General features: G+C 39.2%; 1 protein-coding gene across 8 annotated transcripts in view; it reads left to right on the plus strand.

Annotated features, from left to right (window-relative positions):
- IQGAP2 (IQ motif containing GTPase activating protein 2) overlaps positions 1–16,458 on the plus strand; it is a 123,953-nt gene that overhangs the window by 62,911 nt on the left and 44,584 nt on the right. For 2 of the 8 annotated variants that reach the window (XM_077171412.1, XM_077171416.1), the window contains exons 3-9: positions 201–357; positions 1,491–1,568; positions 3,317–3,393; positions 7,924–7,991; positions 8,316–8,429; positions 12,695–12,876; positions 13,459–13,546. In XM_077171412.1, the coding sequence (XP_077027527.1) occupies positions 201–357; positions 1,491–1,568; positions 3,317–3,393; positions 7,924–7,991; positions 8,316–8,429; positions 12,695–12,876; positions 13,459–13,546 (764 nt within the window). Of the gene's footprint in view, positions 1–200; positions 358–1,490; positions 1,569–2,036; positions 2,239–3,316; positions 3,394–7,923; positions 7,992–8,315; positions 8,430–12,694; positions 12,877–13,458; positions 13,547–14,107; positions 14,272–14,792; positions 14,881–16,458 lie in introns of those variants that run through there. The other 6 variants (XM_077171413.1, XM_077171417.1, XM_077171411.1 and 3 more) reach the window with 5 other exon arrangements.

The raw sequence follows: 16,458 nt of genomic DNA on the forward strand, positions 1-16,458 counted from the left end.
TGATGGCTTACAATCATAGATATGACCCTCTAATCATTTTGATATGCCATGTGAATGAATGCGAGAATTTTCTTCTTAGCCCTTGTCCTTTTCTGTTATAATAACATTGTGATGGTGACATTTAAAGTATGATAGCTGTAGGCAAAAGCTGTAACTCATATTAAAACCCAAATAACAGTGTTTCTCAAATGTCTCTGTAGATGGATGGAGGTCTGCTTGGACGAAGAGCTGCCCCCAACTACAGAACTGGAAGAAGGCTTAAGAAATGGTGTTTACCTTGCCAAGCTTGCAAAATTCTTTGCACCTAATGTGGTGTCAGACAAAAAGATCTATGATGTGGAGCAGGCACGCTACAAGGTAATAACTTTCTCAGTTCTCTCACAAGGATGACAAAACCCAGCAATGTTTGTCTTCCAGCTCCTAAAGATTCCCAAGCATGGCTGGTTAGATTTCTGTATCTTTCTTTAAAGGCTGTAGGGACTAGATAGAAGATGCACAGCTGCAGGAAGCCTGCATGATAAGTTAGAAATATTCTACCCTTAGAAAAAATGTTTTGGTGTTGTTTCAAGTTTTTAAAGATGCACAAATTACACTTCTGGCTCCATGGAAATCATGAGCTTTTCAACTGATAAAGTTATTTCTCATTAGGAATAGAAGTCAAAAGTAATTTAACAACTATTTCAAACTTTCTTCATTTTCTATGTTGAAATTCACTTCATTTGATCTCTGTGTTTATTTTATCAACTTTTAACAACAAGAAGCCAAAACCAAGCCACCAGTAACTAAGCCTAGCTTGTTCCCTGTGCAGGCTTTTGCTAGCTCCAAGAACCTTGATAATACAAAGATATGTACACTCATGCACAGTAGTCCCACTATAGAATGCATTATCTCAACATGTAGAGGGGCCAGAAAAAGTTCATGGTTAAGAATTCCAGTTACATTTAAATATTTCTCTTGAAAATCTCAAAAACTCGAGAGATTCCTTTTTCCCTTTACCCTAAAAATTAACATTGAAAATAAAATAAAAAATACATTCCCACTGTACTCTTATGCTGCTTGTATAGGCTTTAGGGAGGGTCAGGTATTCAGGTAGAACTGAAGACTTGCAAGATTTCCTTATCTGTTCTTCATGGTAGTGCTGAGCAGTGTTGCAACTCCTGTGTTTTGGTTCCTTGTCTTTGACATCCAACCTCTACTCCCAAAGAATACTGAAGGACTGTACAAATCTCTACTTCCATCACAGTCCACCCTAATGGGTACAAATCTGGCTTATGTAACATGAAAGAATGAGCTGAACTCAGCATGGAGCTGTTTATGTGTTAGGATGCTTCATTAGCAAAATTGAAGCTGCTACACTTTGGTCTCTGGGTTCAAATAAGGGAAAATTCTGTGAACTCAACTTCAGGATATAAAACTGGGAAACAACAGGAGGATCAATAAGTAGAGAATTTTCTTAATGTGACTTTCATAATCTTCTACGTTTCCAATAGAGATCTGGCCTTCATTTTCGACACACTGACAACACTGTGCAGTGGTTAAGAGCAATGGAGTCCATTGGTCTGCCTAAGGTAAGCCTTTAAATTTCAGCAAAGAAATTTAAATAAAACCATTGGCTCAAATCATTGGCTCACTGAGATACCTTTTCATTTGCTTGAGCATAAACAGTTCCTTATAGTAAGTCTACAGGGAAGGGGTAATTCAAAAAACAAATCTGAGGAGAAGGTAATGTGGAAAGCAGTGGGAGTGTCAGTGCTGTGTTGCTGCTGGCAGTGTGTGTGGGCTGAGGCAGGGACACTAGCAGTGCTTGAGCTAGCTCAAACACTTGATATCTTACTGCTAATGCAGTCTCTGGAGGGGGGGCCTAGAAGGAACATGGTTTAAAACAGAAAACTTAAATATTTGCTTCCTTTAGGTTACCTCTTCTCATCGTGCCTCTTGCTGCCTCCTCCTCTTACTGTACGTGCCAGTTTCTCTGCTTCTACCCTGTTTCCAGACTGTTCTTGCACCCTTCAGTGCATCTGCGTGACTGTGCTGCTGCTCTTCTTCCACCAGCTGCTTTCTTGGGTCACCTCTTATATTTACCTTCCTCCTTGAGGGTCTTCACTTGTCATCTCCCCCCTCTGCTGCTGTTTCTGGGCACCAGTGAGTCTGTTTTGGATGAAAATCCTTTAAGAAAGGGCTGTGTGCAAACACCTATGCTGCTTGTTTGTACCTTCCAGCAGCAACACACAGGCCAAGGTGAGCAGTTCCCCACCCCAGGGTGTCTGGGTGCCCACAGCCTGAGTGCTGCCTGAGGCACTGTGGTCAGGCACAGTGGGGATGCTCAGGCAGCTCCTTGAAGGGCAGAATGGACCAAGGGTCAGCTGCTGTAGGCAAACTCTCTGCAGGTGCCCATAACAAAAAGGGGACTCATGACTGCCATCAGAGATGCCGGAGAGGTGGGAAGGTTTCCTGCCCTTTCCAGGTTAGGCATTTTTTTCTCAGTTGAGTCCTTCAGTCCTCTGTTCAGCTGGCTGATTTCCACCCTGCCATCTCTCCTCTGAAAGATTGTGTTTCTGTCGCAAAGGATGGTCATGGCCAAAAGCTTTCCCAATTCTCCCTCACAAAGCTGTTTTGAGTAAATGATGAAGAGGGCACTGTACTCCTGACTTACTCAGTCTGGTCCTATTAACCATGGGACAGTGCAGCCCCGAGTGACCAGCTGGGGCTGGACACATGCTGCCAACTCTCACGGCTAACTAAGTCTTTTTATTATATTTCTGTGGAGAAACAGTGTTTAGTGACTGGGACCAAGGCCAGGAACAAATTAGTGGTAGAACCAGAACTGGAACTTATGATGTGACTTCTTGGCTAAATTGCTTAATATTCCTCTCTCTAAATATCTTCCTTTGCAAATGATGTATTCACAAAGTTAAGGGTGCTGGCAATTAGAATTATGCATTTTTAAACCATACTTGATAGGTTTGGTTTGTAATGAGGCTTTGCAAATTGTAACTGCATTCCAGATTTTGCATGTCTGTAGAGGACAAGCACTACTGGCTGGGCTTATGCCAAAGAACATTTTCTAAAAATCTTATTGAAATGCTGCCTCCTCATCTTCCTTTTTTCCCCTCTTATTAAGTAGCTTTTATGCTTTATTTAGCTGCTCTTTATGAAAACTACTGATTGAGTTAAAATAACATCAGAAGAGATGTGACTCATGGCTGTATAAAAGTAACAGCTGAAATTCTGTAAATTTAAGGTATGGTTCTGCAGAGTAAATGTTTCTGCTCAGTCATAAGTCTTCTCTTTTAAGTGTGTGCTCTTTGCCTTTTAGATCTTTTACCCAGAGACTACAGATGTCTATGATCGGAAAAACATCCCTAGGATGATATACTGCATTCACGCTCTAAGGTAACTGCTGACACCTATAAAAGTCATAGTAACTGCCAAAGTTTGGAGTGTAAGTCTTGAAATGGTTTCAGCATAACCAGTGTATCAAAATCTGTCAGAATTTTCAAGTTCATTAGTTATAAGTTGGAGACAAAAATTGAACTTTGTCAGGTCTATTGGACAAATGACTTTCAAAATAGATATTAAGGACTACTGAATTTAGCACACATATCCCTCTCTCAATAGTACACCCCCCTTGCAAAATTAACATACAATTTCAAAATAAAGACTTCAACCAAAATCAACCAAACAAATTAAGAGAAACTTAGCAAAACATTAGTAAAACCATGGAGCAGACATGCTGATCAGAGTGAAAATAATGATGAACTGATGTATTTCTGCCCCAAAACTGAAGCAACTAATTACTGTATTCTGTGGTGATTAATGTAAAAATGATACATTCTCAAAGACTTCAAAATTCTTAGCAACTTGACTTTTAATGTAAAGTCAGAGAGGCCTTGACTACACCACTGAAAGTAGTGATTAAGGTTTTTTTGTGTTCTGCCTTAAGGATTTTCTTTATGTTTAGCACAAAAACATCTGCCCTGTGCTGTCCCTGGTGTGAGGGGCAGTGTTGTTGGCAGACAGCTCCACCCTCCTGTGGTTTTTCTAGTTAATTTCCTCCACATAGAGACCTTTCCCTTTAAATATTTTTGGCACTAATCTTTCACAGGAACAGAATTAACTTGCGGTCCAAACTTTCTTCTCTGTTTCTAATGTTGTTCAAAGGCACATTATCTGCTCCAGGGCTGTAAGACAGAAACTATTTAATACATGCTTTATTGAATCTTCTTTAGGGTTAATCCTTGAAATTATGTGCCCACTCTTGAATTATGGGATGTGCACTCACTCCCAGTAAACAGGACTTATGTCACTAATGTTCACTGTATTTGCTTAACATGCCAGGTGTTCATCCTTGACAGCCCAGTATATTTTTGCCATCTTTGACTAGAGTTCCCCCTTGAAATTATTGTACTTGGTGTACTATTAACTGGGAATTGACACCAGGACTATTTGAGGGTGGTTCTTGCCTGTAACTTGGTAGTGCAGTCTATTCTGACAGCAGGTGCCTTGTGTAAGCTTGAAGCGATTTCCTAAAGAGAATATGTGGGGCTACAACCAAACCAGGTCAGGCTGACTCAGGGGCTCTGTACCCCCCACCCCCCAGCTGTGTTATGGGCCAGCTCGGATGTTTTGCAGGAGGTGCAAGAACACATTTAATTTTAATATTTGCTCTCTCATGTATATAGGACATTATTAACTCTGGATTTGAATGCTTCGTAAACAACAGCTCCATCAAATATCTTCTTAATATCTGCTTTATCATTGCAATGGCAATGCCTCTTATCCTGAACTGAGGTTTACAGTGGATTGACCTATGGTAAAAATTTTCCTTTCTCCATCTTGGCATGCCCCAAGATTTATGCAGTACCAGAATTAGTCTGTGTTGTCTCAGCTTTCGCTTCGAAGGTTGTCCTCTTTAAATTACTTTTTCTTGATGCATATCAGCACAAAGCTCCAGCTCTGTACCTGTGTACTTATTATGTTTTTGGGGGTTTTTTTAGTGTTATTATTTTAGAAATGGACTTTATATCAAATGTGTCATGCCATACTGAAGGGGAATAGGCCTGGAATGCTTTTATTTATTATGCTTTCCCATGAGATTGTAGGCCCCTGTGCTTGTATCCTGTGCAGGATGTAAGAATAGAAGAAGCAATGATTGAGCTTTATTTCCATACCTTAAATGGTAAAATGCATGCCAGAAGTCCTTCACTTTAATCTTTTAAATCAAACTTCAATCTCAGTCACGCAATGTCACACAAGGTACATTGGAAGCTGTTTGGGAAAGAATAGAATTAAGCACAGCGTGCTTTGCTTGGCCATCAGTGCTCCCAGGTGGACTGGCACAGAGGAATGCAGAGCTGTATCCAAAACCTATATTTGACATCTGAAAAAATAATATTTTGCAGGAAAAGTCATTGGCAGTTTATTGTTTTGCTGATCTTTTGCTACTAGAAGGCCTGAAGATAGATGGGTACTCTAAGCATCATGGTTTAAATATAGTTTTAGGATATGTACTGATTCAAGACTGAAATTAAGACCATTGCACTTAAAGCATGTGGGATGACTTGAGCTGTCAAATATAACACTGCTCTGGCCAGGAAGGAGCTACTTAGCAAATAATTTCTTATTATATTCCTGATGAATGTAATTACCTCTTGCTTTTCTCTCACTGAAACATCAATACTTGAAGTATTGACTGGGCTAAAGGCCGGGAAGAAATTAGTGGTAGAACTAGAACGTCTGCTTCTGACCTGAAAAATACAAAGGCATAGATTCCATTTCTTGCACCATTTTTATGCTGAAAGCAGACTTATGTTTATTCGTGCACTAAATGAGGTTAAGAACAGCTTCATTTAAATTAAGATGCTAAGTGATTCTTCTTCATAAATAGCAGTGCTTGGGGATATTTTTTCACCAAAAAATTTAGTTTTCAAATTATCTTTGTGAGAAGATCAGTGCTATATCTACAGAAACTATCCCTCTGGAAGCTGGACTGCTTCAAAGCATTGTTTTCCTAGGAAGCAGCAGAATAACAAGCATGCTGTAAAAGAAAAAACATGCTATTTTCATATCTATTTTTCACAGCATGTTATACATGAGCTAATCCTAAAGCAAGTCCTGGGAACATCTGCCTGATATGAGATGCAGTTCTCTGTGGGTGATGCTTTCTATTGAAAGGAGTTTCACCTGGGAACTCCTCTTTCTCCTTTGTTTTCCCCTTGCTCCTGATGAATTCAGTTTTCTTAACCACGGGGATCCCTGCTTTTGACTTTGTGTGTTTTCTGAGGTTCAAGTTACACAACAAAAGCATTAAGCAAGCTGTTTCAAGTGAAATTATAGGGGAAGTGTCTTTGTGTTCTCTGCAAGACTTGAAGAACATTTTCAGCACCATCTGGTGGTTAATAAGTTTATCCAAACAAAGGAGTATAGGAAATACCATACATGGTTCAACATCCTTCTGGAAGTGCTGAACAGCAAAAGAAATAGTCTTTAATGTTCATAGCACTCTTTTTTCTTGTATCTTTTTATTGTGGTGACCCAAAAAAGAGTCAGCACCATCAGCTGCTGATTTCCATAACTGTTTGTATGACACCCAGCATTTCAGACAGGATTGTGTCCCTGTCTCAAACTTGGAGCAAAATCTTTCTTTACGCAGAAAGACTGGAAGGCAGACCTGGGTAACAGAGGAACATGGTTCCTAACTATAGTCTTCTAAAGTCTATGTGCTTTTTTTTCCCCCTGAAACAGCAATTTACATTTTAGACAGATTTGAAATATAAGAATGGTATCAGCAGTAGTTTTGAGAAGCTGTAAAGGCAGATTGACCTACCTGAGATCCTTTGTTGTGTTCATCCACATGGGGGCAGGACAGAGGAGTAGCTGTGGCAGCATGGAAGATAAATGAGGACTCCATGTGCTCCTAAATACGTACAAGAGCTACAAACTACGTGCTTTGAAATGTCACCCCATAATTTGCTAGTACAAAAAATCGCCTCTACAACAAAACACAGAAGGGATATATGCTTCTCTAGAAACAAAACCCCTAAAACACGAAGCACATTTGCAATGAATGATGCTGGGGTGAAGTAAGTTTCAAAAGAGGTGAAAAACAATCCTTTTGGAAGAATGTGTTATTTACGTAACATAGATTTTTACAACTTATCTTTTTTCATTCTTTCTTGCTTAACTTACTTGTTTATTGAATTTCACTGATAAATTATAGAAACATAAGTCTTATGTAGATAAGTACATGCCTTGTGTTTCAAAGCTACTGACAAAATATGTATGTATTCAGCTGTTTTATTTCCAATATCACCCCAGAGCTCTAGGAATGAGTGAAGGTATTTTTCATGCTATATTGAAATGAAAGTATTCTTGGATAGTACATAAAATCAACTTTCTTCATTTTCCAAGAGTAAAATAGCTAATGACACAAATATTTTGAGATGGTGTGGGGTGGGCTTACAGGTCATTGTTCCTCTACCCTTAGTAAGAAGGGTGTCAGTGATTTATGTCTTCTGTTAGTAATTACAGGGGTGTAATTAATGCAAGTTAAACCATAACATAGATCCAAAGATATAAGCTGTGCTAAAATGCTTTCAGATCTTGATTTTCCCCCAGTACTAGCTTTTGTATTTCTTTACCTATCTTTCACTGAGACTTTCCTCTTGTTTATACATCCCCTGTGACCTGAGATACACAGACAGTGCCTCTCTCTCAGAGGTGCTTCTTGGAAATAAAAGATTTCTTTTTTTGTAAGATTTAAAAATACAGCACAAAGAAAATTGAAGTGACAATTTATTCTGTATTGCCACATGCAAGTCAAGGGTTAAAGGACAAGCTTCTATAAAAGTGCTTTTCTTTTGTACAGAAAGTAAACTTCTCAACCACATGCAGAACTTTAAACCCTAATTTTCTTCTTTGCAGTTTATATCTGTTCAAACTAGGACTAGCTCCACAGATCCAGGACCTTCTGGGAAAAGTAGACTTCACAGGTAAAAAAATGCTTATCTAAGCATATATTAAATGTTTTTTTACACTGAAAATCTGCTAACATTGTACATATTTTCTATTATGGCCTCTCTCGTCTGACAACATTGTTACAAACACTGTTACAAATTAAACAGGTGGAAGGCTGCGCAGGAGGGAGGGAATTTTCATTGAATACTTGTCATGTCTTAGAGTCCTTCAAAACGGGGAGGAAAACTTCTCAGAAGCCCTGGTCAGAAGCACTTTCAGAAACATTTTTGTAGGTATGATTATTCATAGTGAAATTGTCATGTTTCTGTTCTGACAATATTTTTTTTTTGTCTGAATAGAGGAAGAAATCAGCAACATGCGAAAGGAGCTAGAGAAATATGGTATACAGATGCCATCTTTCAGTAAAATTGGTGGGATTCTGGCCAGTGAATTATCAGTGGACGAAGCTGCCTGTAAGTGTGACTCCTGTTCTCTACCAAATGCTTTGACAGAATGCTAACAATGTATGTTCTGTGCTCTCATTCACTTAGTTTGCCACCTCTTAAGAGCTAGAAAGGAAAGCAAACAAATTTTCACTACCACATTGCTTTATTGTTACAACACCTCTTCAAAATTTGCAGTCTGAGGTTTTTTGGTATCTCCATTGACCTATAGGAAGTGCTACCAAAAGCAAAGATTTCTCACAATATTTTGATGTTTCTGTTTTTATGTTTTGTGTTTTCTGGTAGGTAGCGCTCCTCTAGAATAATGAATTGATCTCTGTGGGTGCCTCTGCACCATATGAGTACAATGAAGACAGCCATGGGAACATGGTGCCTTCTCTGTGCTGCCTCTTTTTATTTTTTGCCTTTTGCAGTTTTCCTACAACACCCAAACATTTTGCTGTGAGGACAAGTCATTGTTCCAGAGACAGAGGACTCTCTCACATATGGTGTTGTATGTTTGGAACTTGCCTCCCTGGGTAGCTCTCAATCTGTCTGACCACAGGGGTCTGACCCATTGCATGGTAGAACCCTGCTGGAGGGTAGGCCCTGCTGGACAATTAGGGTTCTTTTGAGTCTATCTTGAGCAGCTTCCATTCAAAACCAGAAATTTTTCTGCTGCTCATGCCTATTCATGTGTAAGTCTTGGTGTTTTTCTCTATATCACTTTTTTTGTGTGTGTGAAATGAAGTGATACATAACAAAAAAAAATTGCTTGAGTTTAAATTATATGAAATCAAGTGCATTCCCTTAAATCAACACTTGAGCTCTAGTTATTTTAAGATCTTAGTTGTCTTTTCAGAAGAGTAAACTGAGGAACAGAAGGGTTGTCTTTGCTACTTTATTCAACCCTGCAAAGTGGCAAGCTGATTCATGATATTACTTAGCGTGCTGAAATTTTCAGAGCCTAACTTAAAACACACTTGACGTTGATTCAAATTGTCTGTGTTGCGTATTTTGAAACCTGCTTAATGTGTGCACGCTTCACCAAAGCTAGATCTTAAAATGCTGTTTTTTAAAGTGGCAGGAGTTTTTTAGCAGATTTTTAGATATTTAGTGGCTACCAAGTATTTTTTCAGGGAGCTTCCTCCACTGAAGATGAAACATCCTTCACTGAAAGTCTTATTATAGTGTGTAGGGCTTCCTTGAACTTGTGAAGTATTTTCAATCTTAAAAAAGCAGGGTTTCCTGATGCTGGTTCTGTCCCTCTGAACAAGGATTGTGCTGTAGATAACATGCTCTGCCCCACGACAGGAAACATCTGCTATGGGAACCCACACACTAGTGAGGTTGGATAATGGAGATCCTGCCAAAGGAAGGGGTCTACCGTCCTCTTCCTAAGTGGAGTATGCAAAAGGAGATAGAAAAGTGGAACAACTGCTGATGACTCCCGCTCTGCTGCCAGCAATAGTATAAATCAGCATGGGAAGAATAAGTTGAGGTGCTTTCACAGAGAGCTTTTTCGGGAAGGAAACCTCTCTCTTATTACCAGCTTACAGCCTGCTCTTTCAAGTCCAGTCAGGCTTCTCATTTTTTCTCCTGGTAGGTGGTTCACATCTACCAACATCTCTTTGATTCTCTCCTAATCTTGAACGTATCTTTTGACTGCTTTTTGCTAGCTCCATTTAGGTTACTGAAGCCTCTTACACAACTGTGGAAGAGACAACACCCTTCCTATGTGTTTTGTTATATGAGGATGTTTGGATCATATATGTGTCTAAGGACAGTTTTCTTTGTCCCTTGGAGTGGGTATGGATGTACACAGAACCACAGAATGCCTCAAGCAGGGAGGGACCCATGTGGACAATTGAGTCCAAGTTTCTGATCTGCATAGAATTACATAAAACTAAACCATACAGCTAAGAGCATTGTCTAGATGCTCCTTGGACTCTGTCAGGTTTGATGCTGTGACCATTTCCCTGGGGAGCCTGTTCCAGTGATTACCACCCTTTCAATGAAAAACCTTTCCTCCTGCTCAATGTGAACTTTGTCTTTTCACAAAGTTCAGTGACAAATGAAACCAGTGTGCTTCTCTGCTTGTATCTCCTCCACCTTGCTAGCTGCTTCTACTGCCCAGCTGTATTCTGCTGAGCTAGAGTGAAACAATTTTAGAACAACCTTCTGGCATGAGCTCAGTGCTAAGCAATGGATTATCCACCAACAGCCATGCAAGTTCCAGTAGTTGCCATCTCTGAGGGTGTATAGCTTCACTTCATCCTTCATTTGCCCCTATTGAGTCTTCAGTGATATGATCTTTTGTCTGACTTCCCTAAATTTGTACAGTCCTTTTTTCCCTAAAACCTCAAATCTGAAGCATCTCTACTTTCTTTCATAAAGTGAGAGAAATTAAAGTCTTTTAGACTCAGATATTTAGACCTACAGTTAAACTTAATCCAAATAACCTCTTTTTACTGCATGCTTTTCTCCACTTTAGCAGCACAATGCAGGGCCAAGTAGAAAGAAAGTATTGACAAAGTAAGGAAAGATGGTCATTGTGTTTTCCCTTCACACATCTCCTTGGTGGCATGAAAGTAAATCCTAGGCAAGCTGCTGTGCTGATAAATGGGGAGCTGCAATGTTCCTCCTTTGGGATATGACCTAGATACACAGTCTGTAAAATATTTGAGATTAATGTGCCACCAGACAGGTACTGGGGTCTCTTTGTGGCATGAAGGCCCAGATATAAAGTGCAGCTCTAGTGCAAGTCCTTCATCCAGACTGATCTTAGGGCCAAATATGTTCAGGGAGTAACTGGGAGGGGTATATTAGCTATTACTCTACATCTAATTCATCTATAAGTGGTTTTGAATTTGTACACTCATGCAAATTTACTGTATGAAAAAGCATGAGATTTTGTGACTCTTAAATTCTTGGAGTCAATTATTTGTTTAGTAGATGAAGTTTATTTCTCAAAGGAAAGGCTTAACACTTAAGCTGATCAGTGTCTGCGGTGAGTCCATTCTATGGCACTCTTTTCCCTTTTTCCTGTGTTTTGAGGACCTGCAAAGCCTGCTGAATGTTTTTTGCCTCTGCTTGAACTCTGCTGTCTTGTGGCTTTGCAGGTGACAGGAGGAGGGACCATTACATCAGGGTGTCTCATGTGTCTAGGGGCTCATGGAGATCTTGATGTGCAAAGATCCATCTCAGAGAGGCTCAAATGTGATGTGCAGGGCTGCATCCTGCCTGTGGGGGAAGGGTCTTAAATGTGTTTTTCCAGAGGATTAGTTTAATGGAACTTCAATTTCCTTATTCTTGTGCAGCATATCTCAGATATACTCAGTTTAGACAGTAATCTTATATGGAGACACACAGCTTTAAGATAAAAATTACCAAAAATACTTTCAATTCCTACATGTAATTACCTTCTAAATAAAATAGCACTTTAATGATAAAATATAAATAATGGGGTTTGTTTTCTGTCAGTAAAATATTAACCATATCATGGTTTACCCTCAGCCAGCAGCCAAGCCCCACACAGTCCCTCACTCATTCCCCAACCAGCAAGATCAGAAGGGTAAAAGCTGGAGAACTCATGGGTTAAGAAAAAGACAGTTTGATAGGAAATGCAAAGGCCACACACACAAGCAAAACAAACCAAAGAATTAATTCAGTGCTTCCCATGAGCAGGCAAGTGTTCAGCCATCTCCGGGAGAGCCAGGCCCCATCACATGTGATAGTGACTTGGGAAGACACACTCCATTACTACAAATGTCCCCCTCTTCCCTCTCCTCCCCACTTTATACACTGAGCTTGGTGCCATGTGGTCTGGAATATCCCTTTGGTCAGTTTGGGTCACCTGTCCTGGCTGTGTCTCCTCCCAGCCTGCCAAGCACCCCCAGTTCCTCCCCAGTGTGGCTGTACCAGAAGCAGAAAAGGCCTTGGCTCTGAGCAAGCCCTGCTCAGCAGTAACAAAAACATCTCTGTATTATCAACTCTCTGTTCAGCACAAATCCAAAACACTGCCCTATAGCAGCCACTGAGAAAAAAATTAACTCTACCCCAGATGAAACGAGCACCCCCCTGTTTGGGGGAAGGGTGAACATGGAACAGACAGCAATGTGCCACCTTTGAGTAAACACAAAGTTCTGCAGTCTAGAGGGAAAATGGTGTGGAATGTTCAAATCTGTAAATTACTGAACATAAATCCAACACTCCTTTCCAATAAATCAGAAGAAACAGTGACAGCTTTGACTTTTTTTGCTTCCTGAAGTTTAGGACTGTGCTTTCAATTTTAGTGCATGCAGCTGTAATAGCAATCAACGAAGCTGTGGAGAAGGGAATAGCAGAGCAAACCATCGTGACCCTGAGGAATCCAAATGCAATGTTGCTCAACGTGGATGAGGAACTGGCACAGGACTATCAGAATGAGCTCTTTGATGCTAAAAGGAAGAAAGAATCAAATGCAAGACTCAAGGTAGTGGTGTTTTATTTGTACTCTAGTACACGTGTTTCTTCATATTTCTTGTCACGCTATAGCATTATTATTGCTCTAAAAATTAACTTAATTTTTAAAATTATTACAGTTGGGAAGAAACCTCCACTTTTAAGATAACTAAGAGAAATAATGATAATGAAATAAGCTAAAAGCCAATTTTATAAGAATATGATTACTATGAGTACGATGCAGCTTAACTTTGCCCAAAGGCTAAATATACCAGAAGACTAAATAGTAAAAAAACCTAGTTTTCTTCCATTAATTGCTTTAGGAAAAACAAATCTACTGCTTAAAAAGTTGTAAACACAATAATACCCTTCTTTGAGTATAAAGTATAACCTCTGCCACAGATATTTGATGTGAAATTATTTGCAGTGTTCTTTTACATGAGAGCTAATGGTCTCTATGAAAAAGTGCCAATTTCCTCAGTTCACTTAGTCAACAAATTGCTTTACAAATACATTCAGCAAATGCTTTAGCTGATGCAGTTTTAATGATTTTGGCTAATAGCTTTTCTCTCTGCAAACTGTTTTGTGTGAACTAGTAACAATTTTGTTTTCTTAGAATGGCACAATTTCTGATGAAGAGAGAGATGTCTACGAGGAATTGCTGACACAAGCTGAGATTCAAGGCAATATCAATAAAATAAACAGTAAGCTATTCTGGATCCTCATGGAAGTGTGCACAAAATATGTCATCTCCCAGATTCCAGCGGAACACAACTAGAGTCCACCTGAACAAACAAAACATTTCTTTGGAAACTTGTAAAATATGCACAAATGCCTAATATCTGTCTACAACTGTTTCTGTCATGCCATTCCTTCTCTACTAATCTTTGCTGGGGGAGGGGCTAATTTCTGTTTGTGGTTTTTGCTGTAAGGATTCCTCAGTTCAGAATCAAATCATTTATTGCCTGCTCTGTTTCTTTATGTTCTTTTTCTGTGCAGTATACTGTAAATTTTGACCCCCTCTTCTATATAGACCCAAAATTAATTCATAGACTTTTGATTAGCTGTGGTTGAACTGCTTCCACCCAGGCTCACACAGAGCCAGAGACTCCCTTTGTAGGATTGGACATGAAAGAGGTAATTCTCTGCTAGATAAAGATTGCCATGCTAGCTGGCTTTTGCAAAAAGTGAGATGCTGACAGCAATGGACTTCTTTTCCCCAGGAAAGCTGTATTTGCTGTTTATAGGCATTGTTTTCCTTTCAGTTCACATAGCTTTAGTCCAAGTGAATGAGGCTATTGACCGGCAAGATGAAGGGGCACTGATGGCAGGCTTGAACCGCCCTGCTCTGAGCCTACTTGAAGTTCTGCCGCAAAATTCCTCATGGTATCTATTGCAATTGTGTGATTCTAAAGAACAGAAAATGCAGGTAATCGAAATGAACAGGTACTACATGTCAGTTTGCACTTTTTTAGCTGGTTTTAATCCAGAGAGAAATTGTCTTTACTCTGCCTTTCTGCATCATTTATGAAAAGTTTTATAAAGATTTGAGAATAATTGATGTATTAATCAACACCAAAGAGCTGCATTTGCTCTAAAGAGCATGGTATCCTTCTGAGTATTTACTAACTAAGATACAAGAAGAAAATTTAAGGCATAACATGCAGCCCCTAATATTTTGTTTTCAAAGTGAGTTATAACTTGAGTACAAATAAAAGTAATATTGAATCATTAACATTAAAATAAAGTGCCAGTTGGGTTTTAAGGAGAAAATCTATTAATTTAAGTAAGATGAAAATCACAGGAGAAGATTAATGCTGTGTTTACTTAGCCTTTTATTTGATGCACAGGTGATAGTACAATCAAATTCCAGTGTACCATCACCAGACTTTATCCCTTATCTCCCATAAAACAAAAGCATAATCAAACCTTGTTTTTCTGATCTGTTAGATAGCAGGCATTCCAAATATGCTCGACAAAAGTGAAATACAGAAAGAAGTTAGTGTTGCCAATGTGGAAGCTGAGGCTCACAAGCTTAGTGAGTAACTGTTTTAATACTCTTTACCATCACCATTTAATTATGTTAAGATAATTGAGTCCACCAATTCTTGCACATAAACAAGGTTTCTCAAACTGAAACCATATGTGTTGCATTTTACACTCATAATCTTTCTTCTCAGTGTCACAATTGCCAAGTCACCAATCTGTGCTCCATTGGACGTACTCTTATTAAGTATATATGTACTCTTATTGAGATAAATGAGATTTGAGCTATTGGCAATCACAGCAGCAAAAAACTGAAAACTTGATGGCTTGAACAAATATTTATTAGTGCAGTATTAATTCTCATTTGGGAGCAATGACCATACTTGTAGAATTAAGACAGAGGAATATTTTTCACATTGCAGGGAAAAAATTTTCTCACTTTTAGACACATATTACCTAAATCTAACCTATTCTTAGTCTGTTAAGAATGCCACACAACACAAGTAAAAAATATATAGTTAAAGGGGATCTAAATTTGCAGTGCATGTGTTGCTGCTTTTGACTGGAAACTTCTTTGCTAGGAAGTTAACCTTTGGTTGATCTCCTGTCATTTCATACTGCATTTGGGCATGGCTGTTTTGTCTCTGGTACTGTATTCAATGCTTTGAAATCCAGGCTGATTGCTTTTGTGATGCGCCTTAAAGGCTATATTGTGAGGTCAGCTTCAGTCAGAAGATAAATTTGACTTTATACCTTAAATGTTAGCCTGTTTCAGATTAATTAGCCATGGTGAAGAGTACTTTCTCTGAAAGAGTTACCTCTTGATAAAGGGAAGAAGATGTGATGTGTGAAAAGCATTAACAACAGCAATCTGGAGAGTAAATTAGTTCTTCTGTTTGGCTTGAGAAGAAAAAAAATAGTGGCTTTTGTTATAGGACTGTGAGCAATGTAAAATATGTTTTGCAATTCGCATGCTGGGTTTCAAAACTAGAAGTCAGTAGCTTGGTTATTGGCTGCAGAACTAGTCTAGTCCATTTGTGGACCTCGACTCCTTTCCTCTTTACTTTTTTCTTTAAAAAAGCATGAATGCATGCTGTAGCTATGAGAGCCTTTCCTGGTTTCTAACTTTAGGAATAGCCAATAGAGACAGTCTTCAGGGACAATGTGGCCCCATATGACTATGCTTCAGAGAAAATTACACAAGAGGCGAGGGGCTTTTTCAGGTGTGCCTGGCCAGAAGGTTTTTAAAGACTTTGTTTTGTGTAATAAGCTCTGAGTGTTGCTGTATACATGAACTGTGGATGGTATCTTCTGTACAAGAAGTCTTGTCTCAGATTTGAGCAATCAGTGGTAACTAAAAATGTTCCCTGGGTAACAGTACACAGAAAAGCCATGTGATAAGGTAGAGGAGTGGGGCTTATTGATGGAAAAGGCATTTGCATAATTGCTATTCTTCAACTAGCCACATGTGCTCTAACCTTCAAGGCTGCTTCCCTTTCTGCCAGACCAGAGTGGTGCCTTTTACAGTGTGTTCCTGGGTGTGTCCTGGCCTGGCTATCTCCAAAGATGGCTCCTCCAGGTGTGCAATTATGGTGGCAGTGACTAAGCTGAGGGATGATGTAATGCTTCT

The sequence above is a fragment of the Agelaius phoeniceus genome, chromosome Z, assembly GCF_051311805.1.
Source record: "Agelaius phoeniceus isolate bAgePho1 chromosome Z, bAgePho1.hap1, whole genome shotgun sequence".
Classification (NCBI taxonomy): Eukaryota; Metazoa; Chordata; class Aves; order Passeriformes; family Icteridae; genus Agelaius; species Agelaius phoeniceus.